Source organism: Pongo abelii, chromosome 3 (assembly GCF_028885655.2).
Source record: "Pongo abelii isolate AG06213 chromosome 3, NHGRI_mPonAbe1-v2.0_pri, whole genome shotgun sequence".
In the NCBI taxonomy this organism is placed as follows: domain Eukaryota; kingdom Metazoa; phylum Chordata; class Mammalia; order Primates; family Hominidae; genus Pongo; species Pongo abelii.
The window spans coordinates 5,017,421-5,033,636 of NC_071988.2; the positions used below are offsets into that span (position 1 = coordinate 5,017,421).

The 16,216-nt window shown below is 47.9% G+C and overlaps 1 protein-coding gene across 14 annotated transcripts in view; it reads left to right on the forward strand.

The window, feature by feature from the left end:
- The window catches only part of AFAP1 (actin filament associated protein 1), a 179,476-nt gene that overhangs the window by 77,863 nt on the left and 85,397 nt on the right, over positions 1 to 16,216 (forward strand). For all 14 annotated transcript variants that reach the window (XM_063723774.1, XM_054553673.2, XM_054553676.2 and 11 more), the window contains exon 4: positions 5,368 to 5,476. In XM_063723774.1, coding sequence (XP_063579844.1) covers positions 5,368 to 5,476 — 109 coding nt within the window. The remainder of the gene's footprint in view (positions 1 to 5,367; positions 5,477 to 16,216) is intronic.

A 16,216-nucleotide genomic window follows, 5' to 3' on the forward strand; every position in this document is an offset into this window, starting at 1 on the left:
GGAGCAGCAGACAGAGGGTGGAGTGCCTGCTACGAGGCGAGTGAGGCAGGCGAGGCAAGCGGCAGTGGAAGGCGTGAAGGTGCTGGGTCTGCCTTGGGCGCGGGGAGGGGAGTCTTCCTAAGAAATGACGTGTCTGCTTGTGCTGTGTGATATGGGAGCAAAAGGTCTGGACCCATGCAGTCTTGGTTGTTCAGTTCGTTGGTTCCCTCCTTCCATCTTGTCTGCTCAGCCCGCTGCGCCTTACGTAGGAGCTGAGGCTGCAGGAGCGATGGATGCCGCGCAGTTGTGCCACAGTTTTCAGGTCAGCAGGCCGTGCCCACGCTGGCTGACTTCTGTGGATAACCATGTCCAGCCCCTGGCAGTGTCTTTAATCTCTTGAGCCTCGGTTTCCTCATCTGTGAAGTCACAGTTGAGAGGCTGACATCTGAGGGTTATTTTCTGAATGAGAGAAACTATGTAGCAAGCATCCCAGGACATTGGCTGACACCTTGTAGGCAAGTGGTCACTACAGGTTGAACGTCTTGAATTTGGAAATTCGAAATGGTCCAATGAACATGTCCTTTGAGCATCATGTCAGCGCTAAAAAAGTTTTGGATTTTGGAGCATTCTAGATTTTGGATTTTTGGATTTGGGATGCTCAAGCAGTAAGTACATAATGCAAATATTCCAAAATCCACCCGCCCCCCAAAAAAAAAATCCAAATAAGAAACATTTCTGGTCCCAAGCATTTTGGAGAAGAGATCCTCAACCTGTAGTAATAAGAATAGTAATTATTACTGTATTTATAACATATCATTTTACAAACATTTATTTATTTGAGATAGCATCTCACTCTGTCACCCAGGCTGGAGTGCAATGCATGATCATGGCTCACTGCAGCCTCGACCTCCCAGGCTCTAGCAGTCCTCCCACCTCAGCCTCCCTAGCAGCTGGGACTATAGGCATGCACCATCATGCCTGGCTAATTTTTGTATTTTTTTGTAGAGATGGGAATTTGCCATGTTGCCCAGGCTGGTCTTGAGCTCCTGGCTTTAAGCAATCCTCGCACCATGGCTATTTTTATTATTATTGGAAAGAGAATTCTCTGTGAATTCTCTTTTTGTTTAAGGAATTCGCTTTTCCTTAAAGTAGCAAAGACAGATACCAATGGGCTTTCCTTTCCAAAAGACGAGAATTAAAATTACGACCAGTACTGTAAGCCCACAAGCCTAGGTTATATTACTGTGCTGTTATGTAAGTACTAGTGTTCTCTAATGCAAGATGGAGACCTTACAGCAGAAATTTACGATTCCTGAAGGTAGATAAGATTTTCTAAACTAAAAGTTCAGGAGCTTTTACTTAAGTATTAATTTGAAGGAGAAATGTTTTAGTGAATTTGAGAGTAACCTAGTCACTGGCACAGTGCCAGTTCTTTCTTATTTCTAGGGCACAGCAGGGGTGAAGATCAGTCATTCTCTGAGGAGGGTAGTTTCTCATACTTCTTTTTAAGTGTCTAAAGATGCCATGGTGGTTAGACTTTGGACCCTTGTTTTCTTTTTTTTCGAGACGGAGTCTTGCTCTGTTGCCCAGGCTGGAGTGCAGTGTGGCGATCTTGGCTCACTGCAGCCTCTGCCTCCCGGGTTTAAGCAATTCTCCTGCCTCAGCCTCCTGAATAGCTGGGATTACAGGTACCCACCACCACACTCGGCTAATTTTTGTATTCTTAGTAGAGATGGGGTTTCATCACATTGGCCAGGCTGGTCTCGAACTCTTGACCTTGTGATCCGCCCGCCTCGGTCTCCCAAAGTGCTGGGATTGCAGGCATGAGCCACTGCGCCCAGCCCAAGGACCCTTGTTGCCTTAGCTTGTGTTTTGTGAGTGGTAGCGCAGGAAACAGTGGGGACAGATGCAGGCCGTGTTAGGGGCATGTGCACGGACTGGGTCTCTCCTGATAGTGAGGGAGAGTTGAGTGATTCCACAGTGGTGTGTGGGGCTGCCATTCAGTGGTACATTTGAGGGACTTGCTCTGCCCAGAGATTCGCACGTCCTTTATCCTTTGGGAGGACATGGGGTTGGCTCTCAATGGAGTTTTGGAAGAGGTAAAGTTGGCTTTGTTGTCTGTGGACCTGTAACTTTATAAGAATGCTGGAATTGGACTCTCAGAGCTGGGGTGGGCACTGAAAGTTGTTCTGACGCGATGCCCTTGTTTTAGGTGAGGGAATGGGGACGTGGGGTCTTGGCAAGGTTGCAGAGGTGCAGGAACAAGCCAGCCTTGGATGTGAGTGGCTGTGCACCTGCGTCTTCCTCCCTTTGCCAGACTCTCTTATTTCCTGCCTGGCCTCTGCTTTCCCGTGGCCCCTGTTGGAAACCTACCTTCCCTGTTGTGTACCTTTTAGAATTCCATTAATTGTGCTCTCAATGAATGCTTATTGGAAAGGATTGGAAAGACTTGATCCTCTAAAAGCAGTGGTGGTGACAGTTTGCTCATCTTTTCGGCCCTTCTCCTGTTTGACTTTAACAAGCCTGAAGTGTCTGAAACCCCTGTGGCCGATTTCAAGGATAAGTGGTATTTGAGAGTGGAGTGATTCTTTAGCAGTATTGTTTTCTGAGGGGGTATTATTCAAAATGAAAGTAGTTTTATTTTTTAAAATGACAACTATGCAGAAAAGTCAAGCATTCCAGATTGCATATAGAAAGAGGCAACCGCTATGAACACTTTTGGTGAATGACCTTCTGCCTTTGTGTATACGTAAGCACAAGCACTCACCTTTTATGTAAAGGGATTATAGTACACCTTTGTTCTTTCATGCAGCAGTATCTCATAGAGGTTAATAAAGTAAATGGCTGTACACGTGCACTGGCCTTTTAAATGTTTGTCTGTGGATGTAGCAATACATCTGAGCATTCTTCTCTTGAACATTTAGATTGTTTTTAGATTTTGCTAAACAAACTTTTATTGAACATCCTTATGTGGTTTTTGATATATGTTTCTAGAAGTGGAATTAATGGATCTAAGGGGATACTCAAAAGGTTGTGCCAAGTACATGACCACCAATAGGGTTTGAAAGTGTCTGCTCAGAACCCCATCGATTCAGAGAGTAAGTTCCTTGGGGCACTGAGGAAAGGAGTCTGACCTGTACTAGTTCACAAACATTTGTTTGATTCAGCTGTTTGTCGTGCTTTTCCAGGACATGAATAATTTGTTTGACAATTCTAAAAGGAAGTTGGAATACCCTGCGTTTCAGGAATAAAAGATACTCAGTGAATCAAGCAGCTGTTTTCCAAAAGCAGCCAGCAGAGATTTTAACTTGGATGTGGACTCCTGTACAGACCTTGCCTGGTGCTGGGCCCCGTGTATCAGGTTCTGTTGCGTCTGTAGGAAGATATGAAGGACCTGGAGATGGTCCAGCCTAACGCCACACTAGGATGACAGTTTGGGAAGCCAGCCTTCTGATAGGAGTGCAAAGGAATTGGAGTTATTTAGCCTCGGGAACAAGGACGGGGGGCAGGAGGGAGGTAACTCTCTGTAAGTCCCTGAAGGAATATTGTGCAGATGGTCTGGAGTGAGTTCTCTTCTTCATCTGGTGAGAGGAAGGAGTGGGTTGAATCTGCAATGGGTGATTAGTCATTCACAAAGGACTTCTTGGCTTCAGAGATGAGTTACATAGAAAGCGATGGAGTCGCACTTTCTGGAGAGTTTACATTAAAAAAACACAACAGCCCCATACTTTGAATAGAACCTTGTTCTACTTGGAACTGTAACTGAGTAGATTTCAATTTGGGGCCTCTACTCTGTTCCGTTCCTTGTGAACATACCTCTTCCCAGCTTGTTTACAGAATCTAGGTAGTGGGAAATTGTTGCATGCTATTCATAGGAAATGGGAGAGAGAAAGAATATGAATATTAAAAAGGTCTTTAGCAGGCAGACGTGGTGTTTGAAAACTCCAGCTGGCAGTTACTAGTGTCTGATTTTGAGCAGATTTAGATTCTGAGCTTCAATTTCTGTATCTGTAAAATATAAGGTAATAGAATACGTGCCCTGAAGGATTCCTGCATGGATTGATTGACGTTCCTGTGGCAAGTGCAGAAGTGTCTAGCACAGTGCTGGGCAGATTGCAGATGCTGGGCGAATGCCGGCTTTCCTGCCACTCAGCCGCCTCTGTTGGCAGAAGGACCAGTGAGAGACACACCAGCAAGTCCTGTAGATGGTCTTAGGAGGGAGAGGCTGGGGTGGATTAGAGCCGTCAGGAACATTTAAGAAAAGAGGGGACTCGAGCACAGTCCTGAAGGTCAGGTGGGACGTAGCTTGTCCCGAGGCGTGGAGTGAGCCCCCAGCTCGTCCATATTCTAAGGCTATGGCTTCACAACCAGAGAGAGTTTCGGTCTCTGAGTTTGTTAAAAAATTGTGATGGGCCAGGCGTGGTGGCTCACACCTGTAATCCCAGCACTTTGGGAGGCCGAGGCGGGCTGATCACGAGGTCAGGAGTTTGAGACCATCCTGGCTAACACGGTGAAACCCTGTCTGTACTAAAAATACAAAAATTAGCCGGGTGTGGTGGCGGGCGCCTGTAGTCCCAGTTACTTGGGAGGCTGAGGCAGGAGAATGGCATGAACCCAGGAGGCGGAGCTTGCAGTGAGCAGAGATTGCGCCACTGCACTCCAGCCTGGGCGACAGAGGGAGACTCCAACTCAAAAAAAAAAAAAAAAAAAAAATTGTGACATGATTGGTTTTAATAAGGAGTGGATTCCATCTCTAGAGAATAATTTCTACTTTGTTTTAGAAAGTGGTTCCCAGGTGATTTGCTTTTTTAAAGTTTTCCTAGCACACAGTAGGGATATGGTGAGAATGTGGGCAAGCCTCACTCGTGCACTCAGCCAGTGTGGCTCACAGCTCGCTCTGTGATGAGTGCTGGGTGCGCCTGAGCATCTGTGTCCCAGGAGCTCACCGCCTGTGGCAGGGCCATGGAATCCCAGAGTCTGCGTCTGAGGCCTGCGAGGGTTGGTGTGTGTGGAGTGTGTGGGGATAAAGGGGTGTGCAGACACTGTCTCAGACCCCTGGGGCAGCGTCTGAACAGGCCCAGTCCTGCGTGGGGGAAGGGGAATTCCATGTTGTAGTTGCTCCAGTGAGACTGCTGCACACACCGAACCTGGAGATTTGGTGTGAACTGGACAGCATGTGGCCGGGGCTGGGGAATGGATGCATGCAGGAAAGTAAGAGAGACACATCAGGGCTGGCCTTCCAAGCCTCTTTGTAGGATGAGGTTCTCTTTTGCCGAAGACTTTACAAAGGAAAGAGGAAAAGACTGGCCACACCTGTTAATTGGAAATCCAGAATTTTCCTTCTAATGGTCATGCTAATTTCTGTGTCGCTTTTCCTTTCTTCCTTAGCCTCCTGACAGTGGACCTCCACCATTGCCAACGTCCTCCCTCCCAGAAGGTTATTATGAGGAAGCTGTGCCGCTGAGCCCCGGAAAAGCTCCAGAATACATCACATCAAGTGAGTGGCCAGCCCTGCCCAGCCATGTTGCCTTTGTGATTGGCAGGACTGTTGCAGAGCCTGTCCCCTTTCTGGGTAGGAAGGGGAACATGGCATTATAAAACACTGTGGGCCAAGTACTTTTTGAACCCAAAGAGATTGTCAGTACAGGAAAGATTTTGAGAAGGACACCGAGTGCCTCACACACAAGCCTCTCTTCCGATCGCTGTCTTCCGTGTGACTGAAAGGTGGTGAAAGCTTATTTCTGTGGCAACAGGTATCAGCAGTGCAGAAGAAAAATGGCTGTTTGTGGTATATTTTTTGGGTGCGTGCTACAGCCCCCACTTCCTTAGTGTTTGACTTTCTTGGGCTGCACCCATCCTGCCACAATTAGAGCAGTTTCCACCAGGTTGGCTGTCGGGCCAGAAATAATTGGGTACAACACAAACAGGCGTCTCGGTCATAGATTTTTGTTTTTTTCTTTTTTGGGGGTACAATTTCTGTTAGACGATTTTTGTCTAAGCCCTGGTTCTCCTGGCCCCAGTTAGTGGTCTGTTGGTAGCACTCAGAAGTACCTGTTTGTTAGTACCCAGCTTCAAGCGCGGATGAAGCATGACATGATGTTGAATCTCCGGAATTCATTTTTGCATTGGTGGCTGTATGTCTCCTTTCAGTATCTGTCAGGCAGGGAGCTACCATCTCATAAGAAAGTTGAATACCTCAATGTATGTCAACTTATGGAATCCAGCTTGCTTTTTAAAAAAGAAAAGTAGATAAGTGGAAAGTGACAGAGCGGTTTCTGACTGTACTCAGGATGCTCCTGGTGCATTGATCTTCTGTGCGTGGTCTCTGGCCTTGTCTGTCTCCTAAGGGAAATACTCTCCTTTTCCCCAAAGTTGTTATACTGTTACCTGCCACATAGAGACTTTGCATTTCGGATCTTTCTCTCCTTGGCAGTCTACGAGCGCGGCTATTCCACCAAAGCAGGATCCGTCTTGATGATTGGAAGGAGGTTGTTACAGGAGATTCCCCTGTTGGCATGCTTCTCTGAGTGTGGAGAAGGGCTGTGGAGAAGCCAGGCCAGCTGGACTGCGTGCCCCTGAGGGCGCCAGCTGCTCCCGCTTGCCTGTCTCCTCAGCTTCTGGAGCAGTCGGGGCACAGACTGGGCTGAGTGTCAATACTTAGTTGTGCTCTGGATGAGAAAAGGGATAGTTCTGATAAGGTGGTCGTGGATTTTTCGATTTTGAGAATAATTTATCAGCTCTTCAAGAAGAGAGTAGATTAATTAGAAAACAAATTAAATGTCTCGATATAACTCAGAACGTCATTGGGTTCCTTCATTTTTAATGGCAGTGAGTAAAGACAAGTATGTTTTCTTGTTGAGGGTATTTTCTAGCATTTGGAACGTTTGTCTCTGGCCCTTCCCCTGCAATGCACTTTCAAGGCTGGAAACAGAGTGATCGTTTGATATTGGGGGCTGTTGGTCATTTTCATTCTGAGGAGCTGCATGTAGCTGGTGGGTCACGGCCCCTTCAGTGGGGCTGTTCCTCAGCCGCTGACTCCAGAAGAAGAGGTGACCGAGGAACTCACGCCTGGGGAATGAGGAGACAGCGGTGATGGCGCACAGTGGCTTCTCCAATCACACGTCTGCCGTGGGACTCTCAGTTGATGGCCCCAGGACACAGCTGCCCCTCCCTTGAAGAGCAACAGCCGTGGGTTGACTTGTCAGCTCAGTTCAGGATCGTACCGCCTTCAGTTAGATATGAACTTTGAGATGGTTTTGTTGAACCCGTGTGGGTTATGGTCTCATTGGAGAAGCCAAACCATTTTGAATGTCATGGAGGGAAGAGTTTATTGAAGGAATGAGGGTGTGTGCAGTTGTGGAGAACTTCTTCCCTGGAAGAAGCACAGGCAGTTTCTGCTGTGTCTGGTCAGGCCGGCAGCCGGGAAAAAAGCTGGATGAGGATTAGGGAAGAGGAGGGACAGACAGATGGGAGCCTGCGTCTCTCCTGATGGCACGGGTGACCAGCAACAGCCCACGTGAGCTGCGGCAGTCCCTGTCCCCATGTCCACCTGCAGAGTCTGGGGCCACTGCTCCCCTCTGCCCTCCACATCACTCCCAGATTTATCTCAGGGCCACCCTAGCCCGGAATCATCTAAGAAAGGGAATTTTGGGAAGTGTGATTCCAGCCTTGCTAGGCTGATAAAGTAGAAAACCACCACAGTTTATCTTTGGTCAACTTGGCACCCATGCATACATCTTTTAGCCACACTGAGTTTCCAAGTAGAGACGAGCAGCGCACGCCTGAGCCTAACGTGATTCACCATCGCCCGGGTGATGGGAAATTCCCCAACTCCCCGCAGAGGAGACAGAGCCCCTTTGTCCAACATTTGGGTGACATCCATTCTCTTCTAGAGCCTGTAACCTAAATTCCCAGATAGTCATACAAGGTTGACTCCTGTTAGCCCTTCTTATGTGAGATGGTAGGGGTCTGGGAGAGGGGGGAAGAAGAATTCTTTTCTGTGTACACAGTTATATTCTTATCAAAACAAGGAAGAAAAGCCTGTAGCAGGTTCAGTCTCCACACCTGGTCAGTGTTCATGGCCAGAATTTACCACTTCCTTCTACTGCCCCTTTCGTATTCCCGCTGCCCCCAGCAGACTCCTTGGTTGGTCTTGGTTTTTTTTTGTGGTGGGTGATCCACCTTCCTTTCTTGAAAGGTCTTGACCTTCAGTAGCACTTCTGTATTGGATGGTCACGACTTCATTAACTTTATTCAGAGGGTGTGAGAACACAGAGGGGCACTCAGGGGGTCTTCCAGGTCCCCTGCGTGTTCTTCCTGACTCCCACTGTGGGGTAACGGCTTCCTCACGATTGGGGTCCGTCACCTCAGCCACTGCAGGAGCCGCTTCTTTGCCTGTTACTGACACGAGCAGCCCAGTGTGGCCAGGTGGCAGCTTCTGCTTCCAGTTTAATGAAACCATTGCCATATCTTGCCCTTAGACCAGTGCAGCAGCATTTTAGGGAAGGAAAGCAAGCATTTTGTTAGTGGGTCACTGGGGGTAATAGTGAGAGGAGGCTCCTCTCGTTTCACCCCTTGATTCTTGGGCTGTGAATCTGGGCTGTGGGAGAAACAGTACCACCAAGTCAGAACATACAGTGCCAGAAGATACTCTGAAGTCTCTTGCCCCCAAGCCCACAAGGTGTCACCAGTTGGCTGGCACTATAATTGGATATTCAAAAAAAATTATTTTGACCTATTGGGTAAGTGACTTCAGCATGCTGGAGTCTGTGGCAAGATCAGTGAATTTCCTGAGCACAGACCCATTATTGTGTACTTCATTTGCTGTAAATGAGTTCCTTGGTCAGAAGCAATGGTGTGGGGATCCCATCATGGAGAATAGGACATTCTTTCAGGCCCTGTGGACCCAGAAGGCAAATTTATTTTAATGATCTCTTCATGATGGAAGTGGACCAGTGATAACAACCTGCCATTAGGTGCCAGCTGATATCCCAGGGATGGTGTCAGGGCGTGGGGGTGGGGTAAGGAGGTTGATGTTGCCGTCTGCTGTTGGCAGGTAGGGTACTTGGAAGTACCTGGAGTCGGATTAATTTCCATGAGTGAAGTCCGTGTTGCTGAGTTCATGCATAGCCTCTATTCCTGCCATCATGTCCACATGTACATGAGCCCATTTGGACAAGAAGTCTGGGGCATGAGGCTGACTGATGTAGCTAGAGTGGGCCGTGGTATTTACCCGAGTATCAAGATCCTCTTTTGCTGAGGTCTGTTTACATCGTGTGCCCATTTGTGAGGGTCTGTTGACAGCATCTTCTGCAGACCAGTTGTTTGTTACCTGTTCTTTAATCATGTTCCTCTCCATTGTCAACCATCCAACCAAACCATTAGGCAGCATTCATGAACGGTCGTTGAGGGAGGAGGCAGCGCACAGGACTAAGGGCTGTTTGTTCGCTCACGTCTTCTGGAGTGGATGGAGCCTGCTGTCCCACACACGCTTTGCCTTGAGGATGGAGTGCGCCTTCATGGGTCAGAGAGCCTGTGGGCCATGCAGGGCGGCTCAGGTTTCCTCTTCTCTTGGTGTCCCATGGTGAAGCATTATGTCTCTGCCAGGGCTTCACTAGTCGAAAGTAGTTCCTCAGAAGTAACATGGTTCTCTGTAAAGGATGGTGTAGCCGTGCTCCAAACTCCCAGAGGTCCACCCTTGCCTCACCTGGGTGAGCCTGCCAGAGTGTCCATACTAACCTGCGGAGCAGTGAGGGTTTCATCAGAAAAGCAGAACCATTACAATGGGGATAGAAGACTTATTCTAGATTAGCCTTGCACACTTGCGGGAGCTGTTGAAGTCAGTGGGTGGGTGTGGCCTAAGCATCTGGTAGGACCCACCATCTGGAAGGAAAGCTGGCTGTGAAGCGCAGGAGGTCAAGGGTAAACGAAAATCCATGAGGTCAAACTGCAACTCATCTATGACTTCCTCCAGACTCAGTGACACAAGTGACCCACACAAGATGCGGGTGCCCTTGGCTCTGGAGTTGTCCAAAACACTGAAGCGGGAGAGCCTCCAGCAAGCAGCTGGGGGACCTGAGCCCATGGCTGCCCCACGCCAGCAGGGTGCGCAACGTGCCAGAGCTTCCGCAGGGCCTGGCGCCCCGTGCTGGCCTCAGGGATGGGCCTGCTGTTTTCTTCTCTCCTTCCAGGTTCCTCACATTTTCTCCTGTAGCCAGACCATACAGAGCAATGGAAGTGGCGTTCCAGTTGGCTACGTTGACATAGCAGAAACTCACTACAATGCTCGTTGGGTGTTTTGGTTTCAGACGTAGATTTCAGTTTTATTTTCAGCTTTCTAATTCCTCTGTTTTGCCCTCTTCCCTCTCCCTCCTCCAGGGGGATTGGTTGAAATGGCATTTCTGATGTTATGGGGTGTGGGTGTGTGTGTAAATGAAATACATTATGTAATGCCGCTGGTGTTTGGAGATGAGCACTCACTTCCTCAGGCCCCGATGTTGGATGGTCACGTGCACAGGTAGTTACACCTGCTTCTAGAGTTTCAGGTTCACAGGGAGCTATCTTGTGTCCCTCATTTTATCCTCACAGTAACTCTCAGAGAGACAAGACTATCTTAAAGACACTGAGTCTCAAATAAGTTCAGTGACTTACTATATTCCTCTAGAGTGAGATCTCGGACTTAGACTGGCCATTTTCAAACATAAGTTAGATCTCTGCTCTATTCACTGCCTTCTCGTGGCTTCCCATCCCACTCAAAAGTTAAAGCCAAAGTTCGTCTCAGGGCTTCTCTCCTCGTCCCTTTACCTACCACCTGTTCCTCCCCTGCTCACTGCCCTCCACCCCCACCCCCAGCCCCTTTTACATGGTCACAGCAGCATGGAAGAGTGGAGAATCTGTGATGCAGAAGAAGAGTCATTGTTCAAAACTTTGTGACCCTGAAATAGCTCTTGTATTTTGATCCTGTAAGAATCTCAAGTAGAAAAGTGTTGAATGATATTGCCAAAGTGAGGATGTGAGATGGAGAACCTTTCTCTGCACTCCAAATGCCTTGCCTTCCATAGAGTTGTGTGGGGCAGCTGGAAGGATCGCGGGGAAAGCCCTTTGTGAGTCTGAAAATGCTGGAGACAGCTGCGAAGCACCATTATCATTCTTACGAAGTGACATTGAGACCTGAAGGAACAGCTCCAGAAAGTAGCCATACTTCATCATTATGTTATTTGGACACATCCCTACTCTCCAATAGCCCATTTGTCATCTCTTTCCCCCTCACCCGAGTGTGAGAAGAGGGCCAAGGCTTTTGTCTGTTTTGCATCTGGCAGGTAATATGTGCTCAATAAACACTTACTGAGTAGATGAAGGCTGTGCTTTTTCCACTCCTTTCCTTTGTTGATTTTTCTATGCTGAATTTCCATTCAAGTTTTTTTTTTAAATTGTGAAACATCTAATATTGTGCTTGCTCAGCCTTGTGCCCAGAACTAGAACTCCAAGAGAAATGAGGGCCACAGCTCCTGCCCTAGAGGAGCCGTGTTTTCTGCCAGCCTCTCACTCTCCCCTCCCTCTGAAAAGTGAGGTCAGAAACCAAGAGAGAGGCCTGATGGGTCTCCTGCTTATGGCCTCAGCAAAGCCAGTGCATTGAAACGAAAAGGCAGGGTTTGCGTGGCCCTCCAGTCCCCTTGACAACACTTGCTTGTCACTTAACCTTTGTCTGTGGTTTGTGTGCCTTTTAAAGATAGATTCTTGTGTCATTTGGGTGGAGAGAAGGCATGGCCCCTTGGAAAGTCGTGACGCCCTAACCGCCTTCTCAGGGCACCGTTCCTGGCTCTGATGTGCCTGATGTGCAGTGTGTATGGTATTGCCATTGCTTTTATGCAGTTTTTTTCTGGAATGAACATTTTACAGTTAAAAATAGTAGTTTACTGGAGTGTTCCTTAATTTCATCAGAACGACACTATGATAGCAATTCCTGCCCATGAAACTAGTTTCTGGTGAAGAAGAGTGTGGTGGTGAATTTGAAGTGTGAAGTTGACTAGATTAGGGGGACCTAGGGAACTGGTGAAGCATTATTTTTGGGTGTATCTGTGAGGTGTTTGTGTCTCAGTGGCCCACACGGGGAAGACCCACCCTCAGTGTAGGCAGCACCATCTGATCGGCTGGAGGCCCAGAGAGAACAGAAACAGAGGAAAGGCACGTGGGCCTCTCTTTTCCCTGAGCTGGGAGACATCTTTCTCCCTTGGACATCAGAACTTCAGGCATCCCAGCCTTGGGACCCCAGGACTTATACCAGCACCACTGCCCTCCCGTACTTGCCCACCTCCTGGATTCTCAGACCTTCCTCTCAGATGGACAGTTTCACCATCTGCCTCCCTGGTGCTGAGGCTTTTAGACTCGGACTGAGCCATGCTATGAGCATCCCAGGGTCTCTAGCTGGTAGACGGCTTGTTGTGGGATTTCTCAGTCTCCATAATTGCATGAGCCATTCCCCCTAATAAATCATCTCCCTATCCTCCCTCCCTCCCTCCCTCCCTCCCTCCCTCCCACTTACCCATCTACCTGTTCACTCCCTCCCTCCCTCCCTCCCTCCCTTCCCTCCTTCCTTCCGTCCCTCCTTCCTTCCCTCCCTCCCTCCGTCCACTCACTCACCCATCCACCTGTCCATCCATCCATCCATTGATCCATCTGTCTGCCTGAGCATCTGTCTATCCATCCATCTATCTAATCTGTCAATCTCCTATGGCTTCTATTTTCCTGGAGAGTCCTGACTGATACAAAGAGCATTTCCTAATCAACAACATCCTTTCAACAGAGTTCACACGGTTCTGTTGTTGGCCCTTTGGTCTGCTGCCTTACTCTACACAAAGTGTAGACATCTGAAAGGGATGGGCCTGATGGTATCTAATCAATGCCCCCACTGAGTACCCCTGAAATAAAACCTTCCTGTTCATCTCTCTGTGAATACCTGGACCACTTAGTACAAGACTAGAAGGCAATCAGGAATTCTTTTCCCTGCTCCCCATTTCTGAGTCCTTCATAATTTTCCACAAAACATTCATTACCTCTTAATGTAATCCAAAACCCCAGGCCCCCAGATGGTGAACTTCTCAAAGTCCTAGACCACAGCTCTGGCTGGTGGAGCTACCAAACAATATCCTGAGTGAGAGTCTCTTCTCTTGATTGGGTCATCACTAAGAATACTTTCCGGAGAGTTCTCTTGATTAGGTCATCGCTAAGCATACTTTCTGGAGAGGTCTCTTGATTGGGACACCGCTAAGCATACTTTCTGGAGAGTTCTCTTGATGGGGACACCGCTAAGCATACTTCTGGAGAGTTCTCTTGATGGGGATACCGCTAAGCATACTTTCCGGAGAGTTCTCTTGATTAGGTCATCGCTAAGCATACTTTCTGGAGAGTTCTCTTGATTAAGTCATCGCTAAGCATACTTTCTGGAGAGTTCTCTTGATGGGGACACCGCTAAGCATACTTTCCGGAGAGTTCTCTTGATTGGGATACCGCTAAGCATACTTTCCGGAGCATTCTCTTGATTGGGTCGTCGCTAAGCATACTTTCCGGAGAGTTCTCTTGATTGGGACACCACTAAGCATACTTTCCGGAGAGTTCTCTTGATTGGGTCACCGCTAAGCATACTTTCCAGGGAGTTCTCTTGACTGGGACACTGCTAAGCATACTCTGGAGAGTTCTTTTGATTGGGACACCGCTAAGCATACTTTCCGGAGAGTTCTCTTGATTGAGTCATTGCTAAGCATACTTTCTGGAGAGTTCATTATCCATTACACTCGGTGACTTCTGGCTGTTCCTTGTTTGCTGCTAAGTTGGCTGGTTTTTCTAAAAATGGGTCTGTCATTTCTACACTCTTAGAAGAAGGCAAGACAGTGAACTTAACTGTCTTTTTCATAGCTGTAGACCTCAACTTATTCCCAAGGATGAAAGGGCTACTAGAACATAGTTAACTTTTTCCATTTAAAATCAAAAGGCCTGGGTTCACATTTCAGTCCTGTCATTCACCAAGCCTATGCTCCTGGATGAATCTCGTAGTCTTTGAGCCTCATTCTTTCTTTTCTCTGAATAAGACTAATGTCTTATGTGCCCCATCTCCAAGTGGCTGGGAGGTCCGGTGAGATGGTGGATGTGAGAAACCTTTGTAAATTTGGAGCAGGCGTGGCTTTTCATGGCTTTATCCTAGCACCTGCTATGTAAATATAGATAATTTTTAAAAAGTGCCTAGCATAGAGTAGAGCTCACAACATATTTGTCGAATGAGTGAAATCAAAGATAGTTTTCCCATTTATAACTAATTGACTCATTAAATCTTTACTTCATTATTTACTGAACTTGATGTTCCAGCAAGTGGGCCGAGCCCTGAGGGCTGTGTGGTCCTCCACGCCACTATGAGAATAATCTTTCTGAAATAAAGCTAGGATGATGTCCATGGCCCCTCCAGAACCCCTCAGTTTACGTTGGATCGTAGCACAGCACGCGATCTGCGGTCTGGCCTCTGCCCATCTTCTCATTCCATATTCCATCGTTTCCTTCCACATACCCTTGTTCTAGCCACGCTCACTGTTTTAAAAACCTTCTTGTTGTAAAATACATTTACCAGAAAGTGCATAAAATATGAGTATATGCTCAATGATTTATCATAAAGAAGCCATCTGTGTAACCACCATGCAGGTCAAGGGTAGAACACTGTCAGCCCCTGAAGCCCCCTGCCCCTTCCTAGCACAGCCAAGGGTAACCACGGACTTCGCTTTGTGGCCTCGCTCACGTCCTGTCCAGAAGCTGAAAGGACCCGCTGCGCCTTGGCAGCATTTGATGCTTGTGAGTGCTTTCGCTCATCGCGTCTCTCCTTCTCAGACTTTTTCCTCTGGTTGGCAACAGCTTGTCTCAAGGCCTGGCTCTAAAGTGACGCCTTCTCTGCCGTCTTCCCTGTGCCCCTGCGTGTGCTGCCCCCTCGTGCCCGGCTCCATGACAGGTTGCATTTTGCCCTAGATTGTAAAGATCTTGCCCCTCCCCCTCCCCGTGCCATCCAGCAGAGCTTTGGCAGCAGGGGGAGTGCCCTACCATGCCCGGCTAGCTTTTTACTTTTTATAGAGATAGGGTCTCACCATGTTGCCCAGGCTTGGTCTTGAACTCCTGGGCTCAAGTGATTCGCCCGCCTTGGCCTCCTAAAGGGCTGGGATTACAGGTGTGAACCACCCCACCTGGCCTCCTGGACGACTTTTCATTGTTGAAAATTCAACTTAAACTTTAAATCTTTCTGTTCCTCCCTGCTAGTATTGAATCTTTGCAAGGAAATTATAAGACAAACATGATTACTGAGTACAACCTAAACTCCAATTTCTAGCAAGTAAAAATATGAGTTCTCCTCTGTGTAGACTCTGCCATTTTTGGCACTTCTGCTACATTGCACAGTATTGCAACTGCATTGGCCATTGTTCTCCTTATCTCTCATTCATTTATCATTTAGGTGTTCATCCCTTAAGTATGTTTTGAAAAAGAAACGTGTTCCAGATGATTCTGGGGGCTGAGGGGAATTCAGAGATGAATCAGATCCTGTCTCAGGGAGCTTATCATCCAGCACAGCTGAAAGTAATGAGAGGAATGACGGGCGCTGGTATTTAGGAAGCGCTTTTACTATGCCATTCGCCTTTCCAAGGGCTTTGCCAGTATAATTTAAAGGCATTTAACAGCGCTTCCTTCTACAGTTATTTGGGCACTTGCCCTGTGCCAGGTACTTTGTTAGGTGACGGGGAGATCACCACCAATGAGATGGTCTCCTTTTCTTCAGCGGGCTTACAGCCTGCAGTGGGGGCCAGTGTTGAGGTGCACTGCGATCCGCTCTGTGTTGGGCCACGTGGAGGCTCAGAGGAAGGGCATTTGACCCAGTGTATTAGTCTGCTCAAGCTGCAGTGACAAATGCCACCATTGGGGGGCTTCCACAGCAGAAGTTCGTCAGTCCTGGAGTCCAGGTTAGACTGCCAGCACAGTTGGGTTCTGGTGAGGCCTCTTCCTGGCTTTTAGATGGCTAAGTCCTCACTGTGTCCTCACATGATGGGGACAGAGCTCTTTCTCTCTCTCTCTCTTCTTATAAGACCACCAGACCTATGGGTTTAGGACCCCACCCTTAGGACCTCATTTAACTTTAGTAACCTCCTAAAAGTCCTATCTCTACATACAGTCATTATGGTTAGAGCTTCAACACTTGAATTTCGGGCGAGACACA